At 35.6% G+C, this 20187-nt stretch overlaps 1 protein-coding gene across 8 annotated transcripts in view; it reads left to right on the top strand.

Moving 5' to 3' along the window:
• The window catches only part of Ankrd17 (ankyrin repeat domain 17), a 177527-nt gene that overhangs the window by 92927 nt on the left and 64413 nt on the right, over positions 1–20187 (top strand). For 4 of the 8 annotated variants that reach the window (XM_004838014.3, XM_021252507.2, XM_021252505.2 and 1 more), the window contains exons 11-18: positions 1112–1199; positions 4050–4177; positions 4553–4696; positions 5314–5416; positions 6834–7586; positions 12181–12329; positions 17181–17292; positions 17478–17623. In XM_004838014.3, the coding sequence (XP_004838071.1) occupies positions 1112–1199; positions 4050–4177; positions 4553–4696; positions 5314–5416; positions 6834–7586; positions 12181–12329; positions 17181–17292; positions 17478–17623 (1623 nt within the window). The remainder of the gene's footprint in view (positions 1–1111; positions 1200–4049; positions 4178–4552; positions 4697–5313; positions 5417–6833; positions 7587–12180; positions 12330–17180; positions 17293–17477; positions 17624–20187) is intronic. The other 4 variants (XM_004838015.1, XM_087188321.1, XM_021252504.2 and 1 more) reach the window with 3 other exon arrangements.

Consider the following 20187-nt stretch of genomic DNA (forward strand, 5'->3'; position numbering starts at 1 on the left):
TATACCAAATGTATTTTTCTCAAATACTTATATTTTAAGACCTGAAAACTGATAATAGAGTTCTCAGTTACCCAGCAGTGATGGTAGATTCTCAGTCCTTTTCTGGATTCTCCAGAAAGCTCCAGTAACATCTTAAAACTGGTGGAATATTACATAGAATGATTTTTTTTTTTTTTTTGGTACCAGGGATTGAACTCAGGTCCTTGTGCTTGCGAGGTAGGCGGCAGAACCACTGAGCTAAATCCCCAACCCTAGAATGAATTTTTTAAAGTGCTCTGCTAGAGTGCCATGCAGTGTTCAAGTTCCAGAATCATTTTTATAGCAATAGAAAAATTATCAGATGGATTTTGATGAGAATGTCACTATGCCATGACTATAACTCCAGTTTTTAATTTTTTGGAAATGGGGTCTTGCTGTCTTGAATTTGAGCAGTGCCTCTGCCTCCCAAAAAATTGGCTTATAGGCACATGCCACCATGCCTAGCTACTCTAGTAGTTATTATTTACGTAGAATAGGTTTTGTTTTGTTTTGTTTTGTTTTGTTTTGTTTTGTCTTACTTTGTTTTGGCTTGTTGAGACAGTGTCTCATTATGTAGGCCCAAACTGGTCTTGATCATCTCACAATGCTCCTACCTCAACCTCCCAAATTTTGGGAATACATATGTGTCAACACACCCAGCTCTCCATGGAACATGTTACTGATTTGAGGTTTTGTTGGAGTTTTTTGTTTGTTTGTTTGTTTGTTTGTTTAATTTAAAAATGTAGCTGGGGATTTAGCTTAGTGGCACTGCACCTGCCTTGCAAGTGCAAGGTCCTGAGTTCGATCCCTGCTACCAAAATAAAAAAAGAGTATTTTGCCAGGCATGGTGTTGCATGCCTGTAATCCTAGCACTCCTGAGGCTGAGGCAGGAGGATCACTAGGAGTTTGAAGCAGCCTGGGCTACATAGTCAGACCCTGTCTCAAAAAAAAAAAAAGAAAATATTTTAAAATTTGATTCAAAGCATGATATTTAACGTATTTAGATTTGGAAGTTAATTTTTTTCTCGTTGATTTTCATGAGAATAATTGTTTACTAGCAATTAAATGTAAAGTTTTTTATTTTTTGTAACAGGAGCATGAATCTGAAGGTGGAAGAACTCCTTTAATGAAAGCTGCAAGAGCTGGTCATGTTTGTACTGTTCAGTTCTTAATTAGTAAAGGTAAGTTCATTAAGCACTTGTTTGTTCCCAAAGATGTATACTGTACCCTAAGATGTTTAGAGATAGAACGTTAGTGAGCATTTGGGATTAGTATTCTGTTAGTGGAGTTGATCAGCACATTACAATGCACAGAATAGTTTCACATGACACAGAATTGTCAGGCCAACCAAGTAGTACCCTAGTTCAGAGATGCTTCAGTAAACAAAGTTTTTCTGTGTAATACTTTGAAAGCTTTAGATTTTAAATTCAAAAGTTTGTCCTGTTCATGTAACATAGTATTATCTTGAGCTGGGTGTGGTGGTACCTTACTGTAATCTCAGCACTCTGGGAGGCTGAGGCAGAAAGATTAAAAGTTTGAGGTCTCTAGGTCTATATACCGATGTATCAGGAATCAAGACCCTGTCTCAAAGAATGAAAAAGGGCCAAGGATATATAGCTCAGTGCTAAAGCCCTGGGTTCAGTCCCCAGTTGTGCCCTCATGCGCATGCAAGCACACACACACACACACAAATGAAATACGGATTTTTATGTTTCTGCAAGTGAACAAAGTTGTGCAAGTCGCTTTCTTCAAATTTTCTTGGTTCTGAGATTTTTCTATACAGATATAAGGGGATAATTATAAATATAGCACCAAAAATGTTCAAAATTAAAATGTGACAGGTACAGCATGAGTTTTATTCATGGTCAGTGATTCTAGTTTGAACACCAGAGATATTAATTGTGAAATTCCTCATTACTTCCCCTAAATTACATCTTAGGTTCATGAGTTTTCGTACTTTTTTCATGAAAAGTTCATTACTTTTTTGTTTTGCTTTGGTTTTATTGTTTTGAGAGAGCCTCACTTTGTAGTAGTGCAGGCTGGCCTTGAACTCATTATGTAGCCCAAGCTGGCCTTGAACTCATGGTGATCCTCCTGCCTCAGCCTCCTGAGTGTTGGGATACAGGCATGAGCCATCATGCTCGGCTATTATCATGTTCTTATATGTAGGAAATTAAAAGATTTTACTTTTGAATCCACATTGTAAGAGAAAGACTAATGGCTATGTACAATTTTAGAAGGGAGTATATTTCCTTGCCCAGAATACTAAAGAAATCATGAATTTGTAATTATCATAATTATAGGTAAAAGAAATGTCAAAAAACTTACTAGCCAAATTACTTTAGGCTTGTTTTGTTTTGTTTTGTTGGTACTGGGAATCGAACTCATGGATTTGCGTTTGCCAGGCAGATACTGCACCTCTGCCCTTTAGGCATTTATTTTGAGAATACATTTGTGATATGTAATTATAACAGTATTTGCAAGAATAGAATTGTGGGCTGGGTGGAGTGGCACATGCCTGTAATCCCAGTACTCTGGGTGGTTGTGGCAGGAGGATTACAAGTTTGAGCTCAGCCTAAGCAACTTGGTGACTTAGTGAGGCCTTGTATCAAAATTTAAAAATGGCTGATGTGTAGCTCGGCCTAAGGTCCTATGTTCACTCCCCTATAGCACACAAAAAAAGAGGTCAGGTGTGGTAGCATGTACCTGTTATCCCATTGCTCAGGAGGCTGAGGCAGGAGGATTGTTGAAAGTTCAAGATCAGTGTGGGCTACATAGTGAGTTTTAAGGCCAGTCTGAACTACACAGTGAGACCCTGTCTAAAAAAGAAAAAAAAAAAAAAAATTGCCTAACCACAGTGCCCTCTCTGGCGGAGTTTAATTGATTCTAGTTTCTTTCTGCTATTTTATTTCCATTTACCACATTAGCTCCACAATAATCCCAATCAGTTACAGATTTATGTTTGAGGGCAAAATGTTTCTATTTTCATTTGCATATATTTCTTAAAAATATATTTCTGAAAAAGTAAAGGTAATACTACTCTTTCTTATTAGTTCTCTCTCAAGTTCTGTACATGTTTGGAGTACGTGCGTTTTACAGTCATCTTGGGGAGTGGGTACATATACATAATACAACTTGTTAGTTCTTTACATATATAGCCCATAGGGGCAGTATGACTAATTTTTTATAGATTTTTCAGTGAAATTTTCTATTGAAAAACATAAAATGTAGATAAAATTTTATATTTTACTTTATAAATGGAGTGGTAACAGTAGGAATAATATAGACTTTTAAAAACTGGTACCTATTGAAATTTTGCTTTTAATTTTATGTACGTAAAATTTTTTAAATTTTTAAAATTTAAATTTTTTGTAGTACGTAATGATTACATTCATCGAGAGGAGTTGGTAGTGTACATAACACATCCACATTCTTTTATTCATCTGCTTACCTGCCCCTCATTCCCCCTCCCTCCATCTATTGATCCCTTTCCCATTTGCAGATGACCTGCTTCCCTGTTTCCTATTATTTTTTGGTTTTGTTTTTATTTATATTTTGGGTTTCTCATATAAGAGAAATTATTATTTAAGCTTGTGTATCTCTTTTATTTCACTTAACATTGTGGTCTCAAGATGCATCCATTTTTCTCCCAATGACTCAAGTTTATCCTTTCCTTTAACAGAGTAGTACTCCATTGTATATAAATACCACATTTTCTTTATCCATTTTTCTGATAATGGTCATGGGCCACTTTCAAGATTTAGCTATTATGAATTGTGAAATATTTATAGATGAAACTAGATCGTGTTTGTCTGTGATTTCCTTTAGAATAATTCAAGATGAGAGAGAAGAACTGACGTGGGTTTATGTGAATCAAGGTTTGCCATGTGTTAATAATTAGGAAACTGAGTATTGCAGAGATGGGGCTTTATTACACTCATGTCCCTACTCCTTATGATTTTTAAATTGACCAAAATTTTAAGTAAAAAAACACTTTACGAATGTGATTTTCCATCTCTGATCTGTTTTAGGAGCAAATGTGAATAGAACCACAGCTAATAACGACCACACTGTACTGTCCCTGGCTTGTGCCGGGGGTCATCTGGCAGTGGTGGAACTACTTTTGGCTCATGGGGCGGATCCTACCCACCGTTTAAAAGTATGTAACTCAGATGTTTTGGGAAACATTGTGAATTAGTTCTTTACTCTTAAATATCACAATATAAAAATATGTGAGGTTGGTTTTAGTTTTTTTTAGTGGCATTCTAGGTATTAGTTTTCTTCTGTTTTATTAGAGGCAAGCATTCTTTACTAAATCCATGATTGTAGTGTCTTTGGGACCTGTTAACTTTCTAAATGATTCTCTAAACTCTGCCAGACATGGTGGCGCATGCCACCCTATGCTTGGGAGGCTGAAGCAGGACAATTGTTATGAGTTTGAGGCCAGCCTGAACTATTCTGTCTCAGAAAGCAAAGCAAAACAAAAGATTCTGTAAACTAACCCCCTTACTCCATACATATTCTTTTCTTTTAGGATGGCTCAACCATGTTGATAGAAGCAGCAAAAGGTGGCCATACAAGTGTTGTTTGCTATCTTTTGGATTATCCTAATAACTTGCTTTCAGCCCCTCCACCAGATGTCACTCAGCTGACACCCCCATCCCACGATTTAAATAGGGTAAGGGTCAAACTAAACCATTTTATACCTTCTGTTTCTCCTTTTGCTTTTTGTTTCAATTTAACTTAACCTTGATCATTTTTGTTCTTGTTTTTGTTTGCTTGTTTTTTGTTTTTCTTTTTTCGGTACCTGGGATCCAACCCAGGACCTTGAGCTTGCCAGGCAGGTGTGGCACCACTGAGCTACATCCCCAGCCCTTTGATCTTTTTTTTAAATATGTATTTCTCTTTATAGCTGTATACTTGATATAGTTAATAAATATCCTATACAGTATTCAGATTCTAAACTGATACGATTTTCTTTAAGTCAGAATAACAACTTGAATTCAAAGCTCATTTAAAAGTATATTAAGGGCATTGGGAATGTAGCTCATTGGTAGAGTACATGGTTAACATGCACGAAGCCCTGGTTTCAATATGCGGCCACACACATACACTCATGACACACAAACACCCATGTCAAGAAAAGTAAGTGAAAACCAGCACAATGTAAGTAAATATGTCATTGTTTGAGATGGCATGCTTAAAATATTTTTAATAAGTCTGTACCTTATTCTGATTAGCATGTGATGTAGTAGATTATGTAGGAAAAGAAACAATCATCATCTTTTGTCTTAGGCACCTCGTGTACCAGTTCAAGCGTTGCCCATGGTTGTCCCACCTCAGGAGCCTGACAAACCACCTGCCAGTATTGCCACTACTCTTCCCATCAGGAATAAAGGTCAGTTACACTTCTAAAGACTGTTTCTTACATGTTGTCCAGGTGAAAATAAGCTTACCAAAAAACTAGCCATTTAAAACTGTTTTTCTACAAAAGTGAATTTTACTAAGTTGACATAATTAAAGACTTTTTTTACCAATGAATAAAGCATGTGATTGGGAAAAAAGATAGTTAATAGCACTGATCTGTGCTAGAATTAGAAGTATTAGCAGGAGAAATTTAGATACTCATTTCAGGTGGAATTCTGATTTTCTATGATTTCCTCTAACTTTTATTCATGTAAAATGTTAAGCTGGGTATAATTGGGTGAATTTTTTCAGAAATTCTTTACTTAAATCTCTGCAGTGAAATAAGGCATAAAAATTAATAAGTTGGAGCTTTTAAAGGAACAGATTTAATACAGATTTTATATCTGGGATACCTTTTTCAACTAGTAGTTTAAAGTTACTTCAGATATACTTGTTCTTTAGAATTCTGAGGTCCATATTTGACTTGTGGATGTTACATCATGCATGTTCTTAAGTTATGTCCCCAAACATTAACCTTATCAGTTTGAATCACATTTTCTTTTTAAAAATTTTAACCAAGTTGTAGATTTTGGTTTTGGCTACCTGTATTATTTTACCAACAAGGATGCTAAGTATTTCCACCAGCTCTTTTCAATTACTACTACCAATCTAGAGCCTTAGCACATTTTTCAATTGGTTGCTAAACCTGTAGCCAGAACAGTCTATTCACCTGGCTGTCAGAAGACACAGTGGATGGCATAGAGCAGCATCTTTTCTTCCAGGGAAACTGAACCCCAGTTCTCTACTAGTCAGGTAGCTGTGTGAATATATGAATTTATATCTTGCTTTTATCAATGTTGAAGATGGTAGGCCCCAACAAAGACAAATATTTTAGTTGGATTTTAATTTCTTGGTACTTCTCAGTGGTTTGGGCACTCTGTGTGTGTATGTGTGTGTGTGTGTTTAAAAGGCACAGACTATTAAATGTTGAAAAACTTGACTTAGAGGTCTAAATTTTCTCTGCACCTTAATAATTTAGCATATTGTTTTGTTCTTATGAGTTTTGACATCTTTATGGCCATATGAAATATATACACTTATCCCTAGATTTTACTTTAGTTGTACCCCTTACCACAACCCTGCATCCCTCTAATTGTCTAATTTTTACCCTTGTGATAATTTTTAAATTCTGAGATTAATTTTCAAGATTACTATATGCACATAAATACCTACATTTATATTTATGATAAGAAGGTGGATTTGTGTTTTAACTCTTTAAAAAGGTGCATTTTCACCTTCTGTGGATATGATAACGTAGTGCATACTGTTGGCACTGACCCTCCCAACAGTAACTCTGTAATGAGGATGCCATTCATGTGCACTTCTGAGGGGGTTTCTTTTTCACACAGCTGCTTCTAAACAAAAGTCCAGCAGCCATTTGCCAGCAAACAGCCAGGATGTACAGGGTTACATCACCAATCAGTCTCCAGAGAGCATTGTAGAAGAGGCTCAGGGAAAGTTAACAGAACTGGAACAGAGGATAAAAGAAGCCATAGAAAAGAATGCACAGCTGCAGTCCTTGGAACTGGCTCATGCTGACCAACTTACCAAGGAGAAGATTGAGGAGCTGAATAAAACAAGGGAAGAACAAATTCAGAAGAAACAAAAGATTTTGGAGGAACTACAGAAAGTAGAACGAGAATTACAACTGAAAACTCAGCAGCAGCTTAAAAAGCAATATCTAGAGGTTAAAGCTCAAAGAATTCAACTACAACAGCAGCAGCAACAATCTTGCCAACACCTGGGACTGCTAACTCCTGTTGGGGTTGGAGAACATCTTTCTGAGGGAGACTATGCACGGTTACAGCAAGTGGATCCTGTTTTGCTCAAAGATGAACCCCAGCAGACTGCTGCTCAGATGGGTTTTGCACCAATCCAGCCTCTGGCCATGCCTCAAGCTTTGCCTCTGGCGGCAGGTCCTTTGCCTCCAGGGTCCATCGCAAATCTTACAGAACTGCAAGGAGTGATAGTTGGACAGCCAGTACTGGGCCAAGCACAGTTGGCAGGGCTGGGGCAAGGAATTCTGACAGAAACACAACAAGGGTTAATGGTAGCCAGCCCTGCTCAGACCCTCAATGACACGCTGGATGACATCATGGCAGGTGGGTTTATATTGTTACGAGCAGGTATCAAATATGATTTGCTTAAGGCTAGTAAGAGTGTACCAGAATTTTTGCCATTATCCAACTTGAGAACTATTTTTGGACTCTTGACCCATGTATATCTTTAGAAATAGTAATTTCATCTCAGAAATTCTCAGGCGGATACAGGTCAAATTAAAAATTAGTTCATTCAGTACAATGATGGAAGCTTTCTGGCTTAGCTAAATAAGCTGGGAATCTAGTGGATTCATGTTTGATTTTTGCTTTTGTCCCTCCGCCCCCCCTTTTAAGTTCAGAATACTGAGATTGAATTTTGACTTTTTGCTTCTGTATTCACACCAATAAACTGGAAAGTTGATAAAAATTGAAGTACAAATCTAATAGGACACATCAGAAAGCTTATTTGTGAACAAAAGTACTTCATATCCTAATCTACTGTACTTCAGACCTGATGGATATTTAAACAAACAAAAAAACCTTAAATGCCATTAATAAAGTACCAAAGCAAATAGGGTTTGATTATGCTGCATGTCAGTGATTTTACACCCTGGGAATGTTAATGTTTAGTCTCTTTTCTAACTGTATTATGGGAAGATGTGGTTCCCTGATAGTATCATAAATGAGCTATTTTAAAATGTGTAGCCAGAGAAATTTTATTTCATTATAATTAGTTTCATTACCAAGAAGTACTTTAGAAGATTGTAAAATTCTCATTTTTGCTACTTATTTTTTGTGAGTTCTGTAACAACGTAGTGGAATGAGATTTGATAGGGTTATAAGCCATAAGAATGCTGTACTAAGAAAGATAATTTGCTTCCTTAGGAAATTTTTTTAAAAAAAGGAAATTTGAAAAGGAGGGAAAAGGAAGAATAAAGGGTATAAAAAGTTGAATTTTGCTTTCCTCTCTTCCTCTTTTTTACTCATTGGTCTATACTAGAAAGGTTGACTAATTTTAAAGCTTTGTTTCAGTAACGTTATATATATATATATTTTTTTTAGGTACTGGGGATCGAACTCGGGTCCTTGTGCTTGCGCAGCAGGCGGTGAAACCACTGAGCTAAATCCCCAGCCCTGTAGTAACATTATATATAATGATGAGATTACATAATGCTTTATTTTCTAAAATAAAAAAATTTGTAGTGTTTATTTAGCTAACATTCAGAAACAAAGCAACCAAAGAAACAGATTTTATATTTTAAAATCGGAGTTTTCCAGTCCTTTTTTTAAATATTACCTTAGCAGTAATGTATCAAATGAAAATCTTTCCATAAACTTGAGTAAAATAACTACATTAGAAAAAAATTGCTAGTGGTAATTAATAGTAAGACTGTAAAGGGTCTTAATATTAATGAGTATAGTTTTTTCTATAGATTTGAAAAATGACTGCTAATTACCCCAGCTGGTTATAATAATAGGCAGTAAAATTAAAAGATTTTTAAATATTCTATGAAAATTGGAATGCAGTTGCCATAAATCCAAGTTTAATACTATATCCATAGCCTGTAATTTTGATCATAATTGTATTTTTTCTTTTATGTCAATCAGACTACCAAAGGATGTATAGAAGTGTTACCCATTTAAATGACGAATGGATAGTATAGTCTAGGGGCTGGGGATTTAGCTCAGTGGTTCTGCTGCCCGCCTTGCCAAGTGCAAGGTCCCAAGTTTGATCCCCAGGACCAAAAAAAACCAGATCACAAAGAATGGGTAGTCTATACCAGTTAATGTTTAAAATTTTTTTATGCTGTTAGGGTTTACCTGATGTACTTGGACATAGTGGCCAACAATGATTTGCTGGTTGTGCAACTTTTTATGTTTATGAGAATTATTAGAAGTTTGCAAAATAACTTTTTTCTTGATTTGTACTATATCCCTAAAAAATATGTCTGTGTGTTCTAAGTGTTTCCATATAAAAATTTTTAATGCACGTGACTTTTTACAAAACATGGCAAATATTTGTCTTACTATAAAAATACTTATTTATTATGCTCATTTATGTGGCAAGAGAAAAAAATTGACAGAGCAAAATTTAAAATACCCACCTATCAGGGCCGGGGATGTAGCTTAGCAACACAGTGCCTGCCTGGTAAGCACAAGACCCTGAGTTCAATTCCTGGTACCAAGAAAACCAAACCAAAGCAAAACAACCCAGCTATCTACCTGCAACTTATCCATAGACCACTCATGTTTACATGGATCCGCACACATACTCTCATGTACTCTTTTTTTGCAGCCTTATTCTTTAAATTTCTTTATGATAGTAGAGTCCAGTCATTTGACTAAGGATCATTTCTACTTCTTTCTTTGGGTTTCTAATATATTACACCTTCTTCAGTTCATAGCCTTCTTTCCCTTCCTCCAACATAGCCTCTGCCTCTTTCCCTAATCATTTATAGACTGCTGTCGTAACATTTGGTCTCCTTTTCTCTAGTACTTAACTGACTGAAATCTTGAGTCTTCTGTTCTTATACTTGCCAAAGCAAAATAGTTCCATTTATCCTGTCTTCACACTTTGCCTTTGTTATGGTATTAAGTTCCCCATTTCCCCTCCTGCTGTTAAAACGTTTTGTGAGCATATTGTTTTCCCCTCACTAAACATAACCTTGAAATGAAGTCCCACGTGTAAAAAAATCTGTACTAGAGTTCTTTTAGGCACTTACATGTTTACATTTGTTACTTTTTATCTGTTAAGTGATAGGCAGTTATTTAGTTTTAGTAAACTAGTTGCATAGGTACGCCAAAGTGAGTGAAAGGAGAGAATTGATTTTTCCCCATCTCCTTTTAGATGAGGAAATAAAAACAACCAATTTGACTAAAAAAATAAGAAAGTTAATTTTAGTAGAAAGTATTATAGTTTAAATATAAATTATAATTTAGTCATTTAACAGTACATCTTAGTTTTTTTAACCCATTTAATATGAAATAAAAATTAGTGATTTGTACATACTCGTGTTTTCTTCTTTAAGGTACTTTTTGTATTTATCATTTCCATTTGTGAAAATTCAACAAAAGGATATGGAATCTATTTTAAGAGCTATAGATTTTATATGATTTTGAAATTTATATCTAGAATATTTACTTGATCTTTTTCTCAGCATTACAAAGTTAACAATATGGAGTAACAATGTCAAGGTTACTAGATACTTAATTTAATGCATTAGTACATGCCCTTTTCTCTTGATCTAAATCCCTAAGGATTCAAATAATGTTTTGTTTGGTTTTTCGTCTTCCTTCTTTTTTTTGGTTTGGCTTTTAAATTAACTGAAAAATGTATAATCATAGAATGTGTATTGCTATAATGTATAGTATATATTTGTGCCTGAACTAAGGATTTCATGTAAAGTAGATTTCTTAATTGGCAGTTCTGTTTATAATTGTTGTAAGATGAATTTCAGTTTTACTCTTGGCAGGATAATAACTTCTTTTGCCTGATTTCAAATCCAGCTGTGAATCATGATTGTTTTCTGTCTGGTGTAGTAAATAACTACTTTGGTAACACACATCCACACTCTTGTTGACCATTCAGTGATAAATACCCATACTTTAATAAGATCATAGTATTTTTTTATTTATATATTTATTGGTACATTTTAGGTATACAATACATTTACATTTATCATTGGGTGTTTGTACCAATATCATAGTATTTTTAATAAGGGGATAAAAGAAGAAAGAGTGGTGTTTATGAATTAACTGACTCTAGAAATGAGTCAGTGAGGGAACAGATGTACCCTCGAGGGAATCTTCATTATATCCTGTCCCACCATCTTGGCATTCTTTTACTTCAGGTGTTGACTTAACTAGACATTACTTATGTTACATATTTGGGTATGAAAATAATATCACAGGAAAATCCTACTTAGAATTATCAGCATTCCATATTTGAAAGGATAATTATTTACATGCATTTATTTCTACCCTAATCTTTTAACTTTTTCTTTATAAGTTGTGAATGCTGTCTTGGTTGTTGAGTATTTTAGCACCCTCAGAATAATTCTTCATGTGAGAAAATACATTCCTATGTGAGGATTGGATTTTTATATTTGAAAAACTGTCATACTGAGGACTATAATTCAGAATATTCCAAGTGTAGCTAGTAAAACAGTAGGGGGGTGTATTAATAATTAGATAGCAAGGTTCTTCCTTTCCCATCAGTGATATTACTGTCATTAGTTTAGAATAAAGTGTGAAATTGGCAAGTTAAAAAAAAATTTTTTTTTCCCATTTGATGTTGGCTATTACACCTCTTTCAATTTCTAATTATAATGGACAACTTTCCATTTAAGTTTATACTGTATTTTAATACATTAAGATATTTTTATTTTCAGGATTGTTTTGTATTAAGGTTTTACAACTACTTTCATAGGGGGGAAATTTGTCTTTCAAATGGATTATTTAGAAAATGGATGACTCTCAATGCACATATATCATCTAGTCAAAAATAACCAGGAAAATGAGTTATTACTGCTACAGTAGACTCCCTGTAGACATTTTATTTTCAAAATCTTAAATAATTTCCTAATAAATATTTCTTACTATTACTATGACCTAACAGTGTTTCATCCTTATTAAGTACAGTTATTTTGTTCAACAGCAGTCAGTGGAAGAGCATCTGCAATGTCAAACACTCCTACCCACAGTATCGCTGCTTCCATTTCCCAACCTCAGACTCCAACTCCAAGTCCTGTCATCTCCCCTTCAGCCATGCTTCCTATCTACCCTGCCATTGACATTGATGCACAGGTAAGCTCCAGACTCAGAGACAGAATACCGTTAAAAATGTAACATTCAGGGTTGGGGATTTAGGTCAGTGGTGCTGCTGCCTGCCTCAAAAGCTCAGGGTCCTGAATTCAATCCCCAGTAGCAGAAAAAAAAAAAAATGTTAAAAAAACTGCTTGTTGTTAATGTCACATTTCTCAAAGAATTTTTCTTTTTGCAGTGGGGATTGAGCCCCAGGCCTCGCTTATACCAGGCAAATGCACTGTCACTGAGCCGTAATTTATTTGTTACTTTTGAGAGTTGCGCAGGCTAGCCTCCAACTTGAGAATCTCTTGTCTCAGCCTTCTGAGTAGCTAGGATTACAAGCAGGTGGCCTTGGGTCTGAATCCTTAAAGCTTTTCTTGAATTTAAATATATAGGAAAATATATTTGAATATATTTGAAAATATAGGAAAAACAAGTGCTCCCTTACACAACCTTGCTTTTCCCCGGTTTTTAATAATTAACATATCCATTATTATCTGTTTTTTTTCCATTATTGTATTTCAAAGGGCATGGAATTATAGCTTCCCATATATCAAGACTATTCCAGAATTAGTCATGTGGATAACTTACAGAATATTTTTATATGGAACAAATTGTACAAATGACTGTAAAGAAAATACAGTTTTATTGAGAAACAAAAGAATATTTTTATATGGAATATAATTTTATCAATTCAGTGAGCTAGAATTCATTATAACAATATCTGTTCTAGCATGGATTGGTGTATTTTATGGTATTGGAGGCTAAATAGAAACTTTTTACAATGCAAACACTTAATGAAGCTGTGTCTGTTACCTTTTCCAGCTTTGCGATGTTCTCTGAGATGATATATGATAATGAACATACAGTAACTTCTGGACCAGTATAATACAACTTTGTGCAATACAGTTTAAGCAAAAGGGTCCTTAGTTGGTACCTTGCCTTCCAGAAACTCATTATATATATTATTGTATATATATTATACAATAATATATTATAATGAATATAGAATTGGGTGTAGTTCCGCTTTCATTTTTGCATATTGGTATCAGCATTATTCAAAATCCCTATTTTTTCTTTGCCTTGTCATTATTTGTGTCAACCCCAGTTTTTGTGGTTTTTTTGGTACGGGAATTGAACTTGGGACCTTGCGCTTGCAAGGCCAGCGCCAGAACCACTGAGCTAAATCCCTGGCTCAACCCAAATTTTTATTTCAATAATTATGATATTGATGTGTTACAAAGCAGGTCAGTAATCATTTTGGGATTGTGTAGGCACGTACTTGGGGAATGAAAGCTTTACTTCGGAAATTAATTCATTTATTAATTAGAGACAAAGTCTTTTGTAGCCCAGCCTTTAACTTGCAGCAAGCCTCCTGCCTCAGCCTTCTGAGTGCTAGGATTACAAGCATGCACCACCACAGTTGGCTCAATTCGGAATTTTAAATTCTTTTGTTTTTGTCTTAAAAGATTATCATAAAATATTATTTGCTTTAATTTCTCCTCACTCCAGAAATACAGTGGAGCTACTCATTCTTGATTTCAGTTCCTCAGGGAATTTATTTTGGGGGGGGGCGGTGCTGAGGATCGAACTCAGGACCTTGCGCTTGTGAGGCAGGTGGCAGCACCACTTAGCTAAATCCCCAGCCCCTCCTCAGGGAATTTGTTTTTATTTTTTTAGTTTTAATGTTTTTTTCTTGAACTCTCAATTTGTTCTTTTTTATTTTCTCATTGATTGAATTTAAAATTTTCATGTATAGTAATCCATAAATTAGCAAGCAAGGCCTATGATAACTGTCAATTCTAGCATATGTAGCAGAGTACTTATTAAAGGTACTTAATAAGTATCAATTGAATTTATGTTTCATAATGTAGGGAAAATATATTTGACTGATCTAAAATTTTTCATGCTTGTCTTTTTCAAGTTTTGTATGTGTATCTTCTTTCTCTATTTAAGACTGACACAGTTATCGTAAATTACCTTTTAGCTCCTGGAAAAGAGTTTTAAATCTCACAGACTTAATCAGAAAGCTGGCTTGTCTGTGGATTGCATATCCACTACCTGAGAGGACAGAAGACAGATACTTATCATGACATTCAGCGTGTCTTTTGTGCATCAGGACCTCTGTGTGATGTGTTAGGGGTAACAGGAACAAGAAAATCTTCTGGGTTGTAAAAGTCCATTTCTACCAGTTATTAACTTGTTCGGCCATCCAAAAGTTATTTCTTTGAGATTTGTTTCTTTTTTGTGTGTGTGAAGTCAGACACAACATTTTCTCTCTTAGGAACCTGAAGTGACGATACTGGGGATACTATAAAGCTCCAGAGCTGTCATTAGTGTCACTTCCTGAACTCTCTGTTGCTGTAGTTGGTGGCCTTTCCTTTGTCACCGCCTTGGGCTCTACAGGCTCCTTCTCTGCTATCTCCCAGCCCCTTTGCAGAGCAGTCTTTGTGGGCCCCTCTGCATCAGCGACCAGGAGGCTTTTTCTTATTTCTTGACTACCATTTTGCCTTTGTCTCATTTTTCATTTTATTTATGATGAAGTTTGGTTATGGAAAGATGTGACTTTTCTTTTTCTATTATCTGAATATCATAAACATGTATAAAATAAGTATTTCATACATATGGTCACTTGATTGTTAGTAGCAGTCTGAATCTCCGGCCTTCCAGAGCTGTTATCATTCGTTCTCCTTGACTGTCAGTTCTTGTTTTCTGGGAAAAACATCAGTTACAGGTGGAAAATGCAAACATCATTAAGACATGTTCATTGTCTTCCAAGTTTTAGTCCTCCGGGAGTGACAGATAACATAAAACAGTTCGATAAAGAGATGCATGTGTGAAAATGATGGCAGATACTTAGAGCAGCACTGTCTGATAGGGAAACAGTGTGACATGTTTAGCTCAAAATTTTTTAGTAGCCACATTTAGAAAAAAATGAAGGAGCAGCAGCTGGGATGGTGCCACACACCTATAATCACAGTGCTCTGGGAGGCTGAGGCAGGATGATCCTAAGTTCCAGCCCAGCATGGGCAACTTAGTGACTTAAAGAGACCTTCTCTCAAAAAGGGCTGGGGATGTAGCTCAGTGTAGAGGCTCTGAGTTAAATCTCTAGTACTGTCAAAAACATTTATATGTAAAATTAAATACCAGTTCATATATACATATCTTACCAAGTGCATTATGGTATATGCCTATAGTCTCAGTTACTTGAGAGGGTGAGCCTGGAGGATCACTTGAATGCAAGAGTTCAAGACGAGCCTGGGCAACTGAAACCTTGTCTCAAAAAAAAAAAAAAAGTTTTGTTTAGCTTAATATAACTGTAATACTGTTTAAACATTTAATCATTATTAAAAAATTGAGCTATTTTACATTTTTATTTCATACTAAATGTCTTCATAATTTGGTGTGTATATTATGCCTGTAGTTAGAATGATCAAATTACCCCGGTTTTCTTGAGACTTTCTTATCCCACATTGCACAGACTCCATTTTAGGTTGTCACCCTTTAATTTATGTCTCAATTTGGATTTACATTTGAAATACTGGGTGGTATGTATTTAGATTTGAGTAGAGATGCATGGTAGTGAAGTAGAATCATTTACCTGTGTCGTTCCAGATACCCTAAGAAATTCTCCAGTCTTCACATTGGCTATCAGTTATTCAATTAAAATTAAATTAAAATGTCTTTCAGTCATACTGTCATAGTTCAAATTGTGTTAGTCATATGTTGCTAATAATTATTTTTTGGATACCACAGGTATAAAGTTCTAAAAGTATAAAGAATTAGCTGGTTAACTATATTGGCGTTTAAACTGGGTTAGAATATGACCATTAATAAATCCAGTGTTTTTTTTTCACTGTCATTATCCTGTCAGATTGCATACAGACATTGCCATGTCAATTAGAATAGTTTTTGTCTTTCAGAATGCCAACTGGATTTTATGTTTGGTTCCTTTGCATATTTGGGGCCTTGTTTTCAGTCACAGCTAAGTTACTTGGAAAGAATTTTTCATTTCAGGTGTTGCCTTTTAGCTTTGTCAGGTGGATCCAGAACTGTTTGTGGCTTTATGTTGCAGCTCTAAGTGTCTAACCTGATCCTGTCTGGCGGTCTTTCCTTGGCCACCAATAAAGTCCTCCTAATGAGCACATGTGCCAATTAAAGCTCAACTAAAGACTTGAGGAGAATCCTCCACAGATCTCAAGTGTACTGTCTTTTTAGGGTTCTCTTAGTAATGTGCAACATTAACTTTAGATACCTTGACCTCTCCAAACTCTGTCTTCTCAGCTGGGGGAGATTGCCAGTAGTCTCTGGGCACCCACTCTGTACACTGCAGCCTGGAAACTCTCCAGGCAGTGAGTTGGGTTAATCATTTGTGGTCAAGGATCATTGTTTGCCTCTCTAAACACCATTATTTCAAATAGTTTGTCTTTTTTACTTATTTCAAATAGGAAAATAAATGTAGTCTGTATTTCAAAAGCAAAAGTGAGTCCATGGTTTCTTTAATCATGTAGTATAGTTAAAATTGTGCTGATATGACAGAAAATTATACTTTTTTTTTGGTGTTCAAAAATTGCCCATGTTGTGGAAGTATTATTTGTAACTTTTAAAAACAAATCACTAGTTGGCCACTGATGGAGAAAAAAAGCCAGATAAGCCTTATTATTCAAATGTCTGATATAGTACAATGTGTATGTGTGTATATACTATTAACATTATAAAGGGCTGGGGATTTAGCTCAGTGGTTCCGGAGCCTGCCTTGCAAGCGCAAGGTCCTGAGTTCAATATCTGGTACCAAAAAAGAAACATTATAAAACTGTCTAATAAGCTAATCAGAAAATTAATTTTCTACAGACTGAGAGTAATCATGACACAGCGCTAACACTTGCCTGTGCTGGTGGCCATGAGGAGCTGGTACAGACACTGCTGGAGAGAGGAGCTAGTATTGAGCACCGAGATAAGAAAGGTAGGGTTTACATGAATATGTGAATTTTATTTATTTTTGTGAATTTTATATTCTATAAGATGTATAGAAGAAATTTCAGGTATGTAGAAATATTACTTTGTAGACCTGTTTTGATGCTTAGGTGTATTAGAAAATGGTATTGATCCTTTGCTTAGCACATAATGAAAACATCATTTTTTTTCCAGGTTTTACTCCACTTATCTTGGCTGCTACTGCTGGTCATGTTGGGGTAGTAGAAATACTGCTGGACAGTGGTGCAGACATAGAAGCCCAGTCAGAAAGAACCAAGGACACACCACTGTCCTTGGCTTGTTCTGGGGGAAGGCAAGAGGTAACATCTCCTCTTAGTGTAATTTTTTCCCCTCTTTCTGTTTAGCAAATATGTACTATATGATTTTTTTTCTACAGGAACAGCAATTTGATGTTTTGATTTATCACAGTAATTCAGACTATAATTTACTAGCAAGAATACAGTGCTAGCATAGGCTTCCTTCCTAGAAAAATCATACATTGTTTAGAACCTTGCTCTTCTAAAATTAACACCTACATAAGGAGTCCCTGTATATTACATTGTGTTATGAGAAACACTAAGACATTCCAAATCAGGCCCTGTATTTCTTCATCTTTCCCTGTTCTAGAACTTAGATCAGTTGGCATTAATCAAGTCTCAAGAAACTGTAACAGTGGAACGCCTTCATGTTTTCTGTCATTTAGTAATTAGCTAGATAACTTACTTATTTTTCCCCCAATCTGTTATAGCTTTTATATCAAGGAATATAAAACTTACTGAACCAGTTGTGCTATCTCTAGATTCACAAGTTCTCAATCAGGGATGTATTGAATCTTAGGTGTAGGGAGTACCCTATGTCATCCAGATTAGTTTTTTGGGTTTTTTTGTATTTTTTTTTGAGACAGGATCTCACTATGTAGTTCAGGCTGGCCTTGAACTCACTATGTAGCCCAGGACAGCCTTGAATTTGTAGTGATCCTCCTGCCTCAGCCTTCTGAGGGCTGGGATTACTGGTATGTACCAGCACGCTCATCTTCAGATTAGTTTCTTATTCAGTAAAAAAGTCCCTTGTTTTCCTTTCAGCCTCCTCCCCTTCCCTCTTCTTCCTTTTCCTTTTCAAAGTGTCCCTGCCTACAAGTTGTTAGGTCTCCCCACTGCTCCTGGTCCTATTCTTTGAACGATTGGACAGTTTGTTTTTATCGTCTTTCTTTCTTCAGATGTTTAACTGTGTTCCCCAAAGTCATCCACAGTGTGTGTGAAGCAAGACCTGTTTTTTCAGTTGCTAGTCAGAGAATATAATTTCAAATCTTTCACTCTGGCTGTTTCACCCTTTATGTTAGTGTACTCTGACTAGCTAAGTGTTGACTGTTGCCTCCTATTTGAGCACTTTAAAATAGCCCTTCCTCTCTTACTGGTTATAGCTTACCAGGTTATATTGAATTCTAATCAGTTAAACTCAATAGGTTTTGAAAATAACTCACAATAAAATTTAACAGCTGGCCATGGTGACTCATGCCTATAATCCCAGAACTTGGGAGAAAAAGAAAGCCACAAGAGAAAAAGAGAGCTACAATAATTCCTATACGAAATACATACATATAGAGAGAGAGAGAGACTAAGAAAGAGAATTTATGTAGAATATATATATATATATATATATATAGTTATTCGATTTTCTTTTGATTATTTCTATAGTTTTTGCCTCTTTTTATCTAGTGCATGTGTGAATTATCAGATGCCCTTGTGCTAACAAAGAACCTGTTTTTGCTGTGTTGCTCCTTCTGGTTGTGGCCTTTTTTCCTTCTATAATATCCATAATAAAGCCAGGTGTATTGGTACATTCCTGTCCCAGCACTCAGGAGGCTGAGGCAGGAGGATCACCATGAGTTTGAGACCAGCTTGGACTGCGTAGTTGAGTTTAAAGCCAGTCTGAAAGACAGAGTAAGACACCTCCCCAACTCCAAAAAAAAAAAAAATCCACAATAGATAAGTGAAAAGATTTTTACATCAAAAATTAAGTAAGATAGATAGGTCAGAAGTAAACCTAGCTGAGTATGGTGGTACATGCATGTAATGCCAGCATTCTGGAGGCCGAGGCAAGAGATTGGCCATGAGTTCAAAGCCAGCCTGGGATACATAGCAATACCCTATCTCAAAAACAAATAAACAAAAGGTAAACTTGATTTTCTTTCTACTGTATCAGAAAAAATAGGGATTCTTATCAGTCCCAGACTAAAATGTTGTGACACAAATTTTTGCGGTTAAATAACATTAAACTGAAAAGCTTGGTCAGAAATGTAATTGTTTCTCTTTTAAAATATAATGAAAGTAAAATTTTTCCTTAACTTAAATTTTCAATCATTATGTAGCTTGAAATAATATTTGCTTTCTGTGTTAACAATTTTTCAATGTTGAATCAAAGAAGTACATTGGTTCCTTTCATTTAAAAATAATAAAGTGAATAGGGTGGTATAATTTGTATATTCTTATTAAAATACAGCAGAAAGGCCAGGGATTTAGCTCAGTGGTTCCTCTGTCTGCCTCACAAACACAAGGTCCCGAGTTCGATCTCTGGTACCAGAAAAAAAACCTTTAGTGTTTTAAAATACAGCAGAAGTGGGCCGGGGATTTAGCTCGCCACCTGCTGCACAAGCACAAGGACCTGAGTTCGATTCCCCGGTACCAATAAAAAAAAATAAAACTTAAAAAATAAAATACGGCAGAAGAAGCTGGGGATTTAGCTCAGTGGCACTGTGCCTACCTCACAAGTGCAGGATCCTGAGTTTGATCCTTGGTACCAAAAGATGACAGTGGCATTAGAATACAGTAAATGAGCTTATTACCATTCTAGTCTTTCAGGTGAAGCAGTTAAACTTGGATTGCCA

Source organism: Heterocephalus glaber, unplaced genomic scaffold (genome assembly GCF_053883595.1).
Source record: "Heterocephalus glaber isolate CG9 unplaced genomic scaffold, H.glaber_assembly_v1.0 deba00000281, whole genome shotgun sequence".
NCBI classification, from domain to species: domain Eukaryota; kingdom Metazoa; phylum Chordata; class Mammalia; order Rodentia; family Bathyergidae; genus Heterocephalus; species Heterocephalus glaber.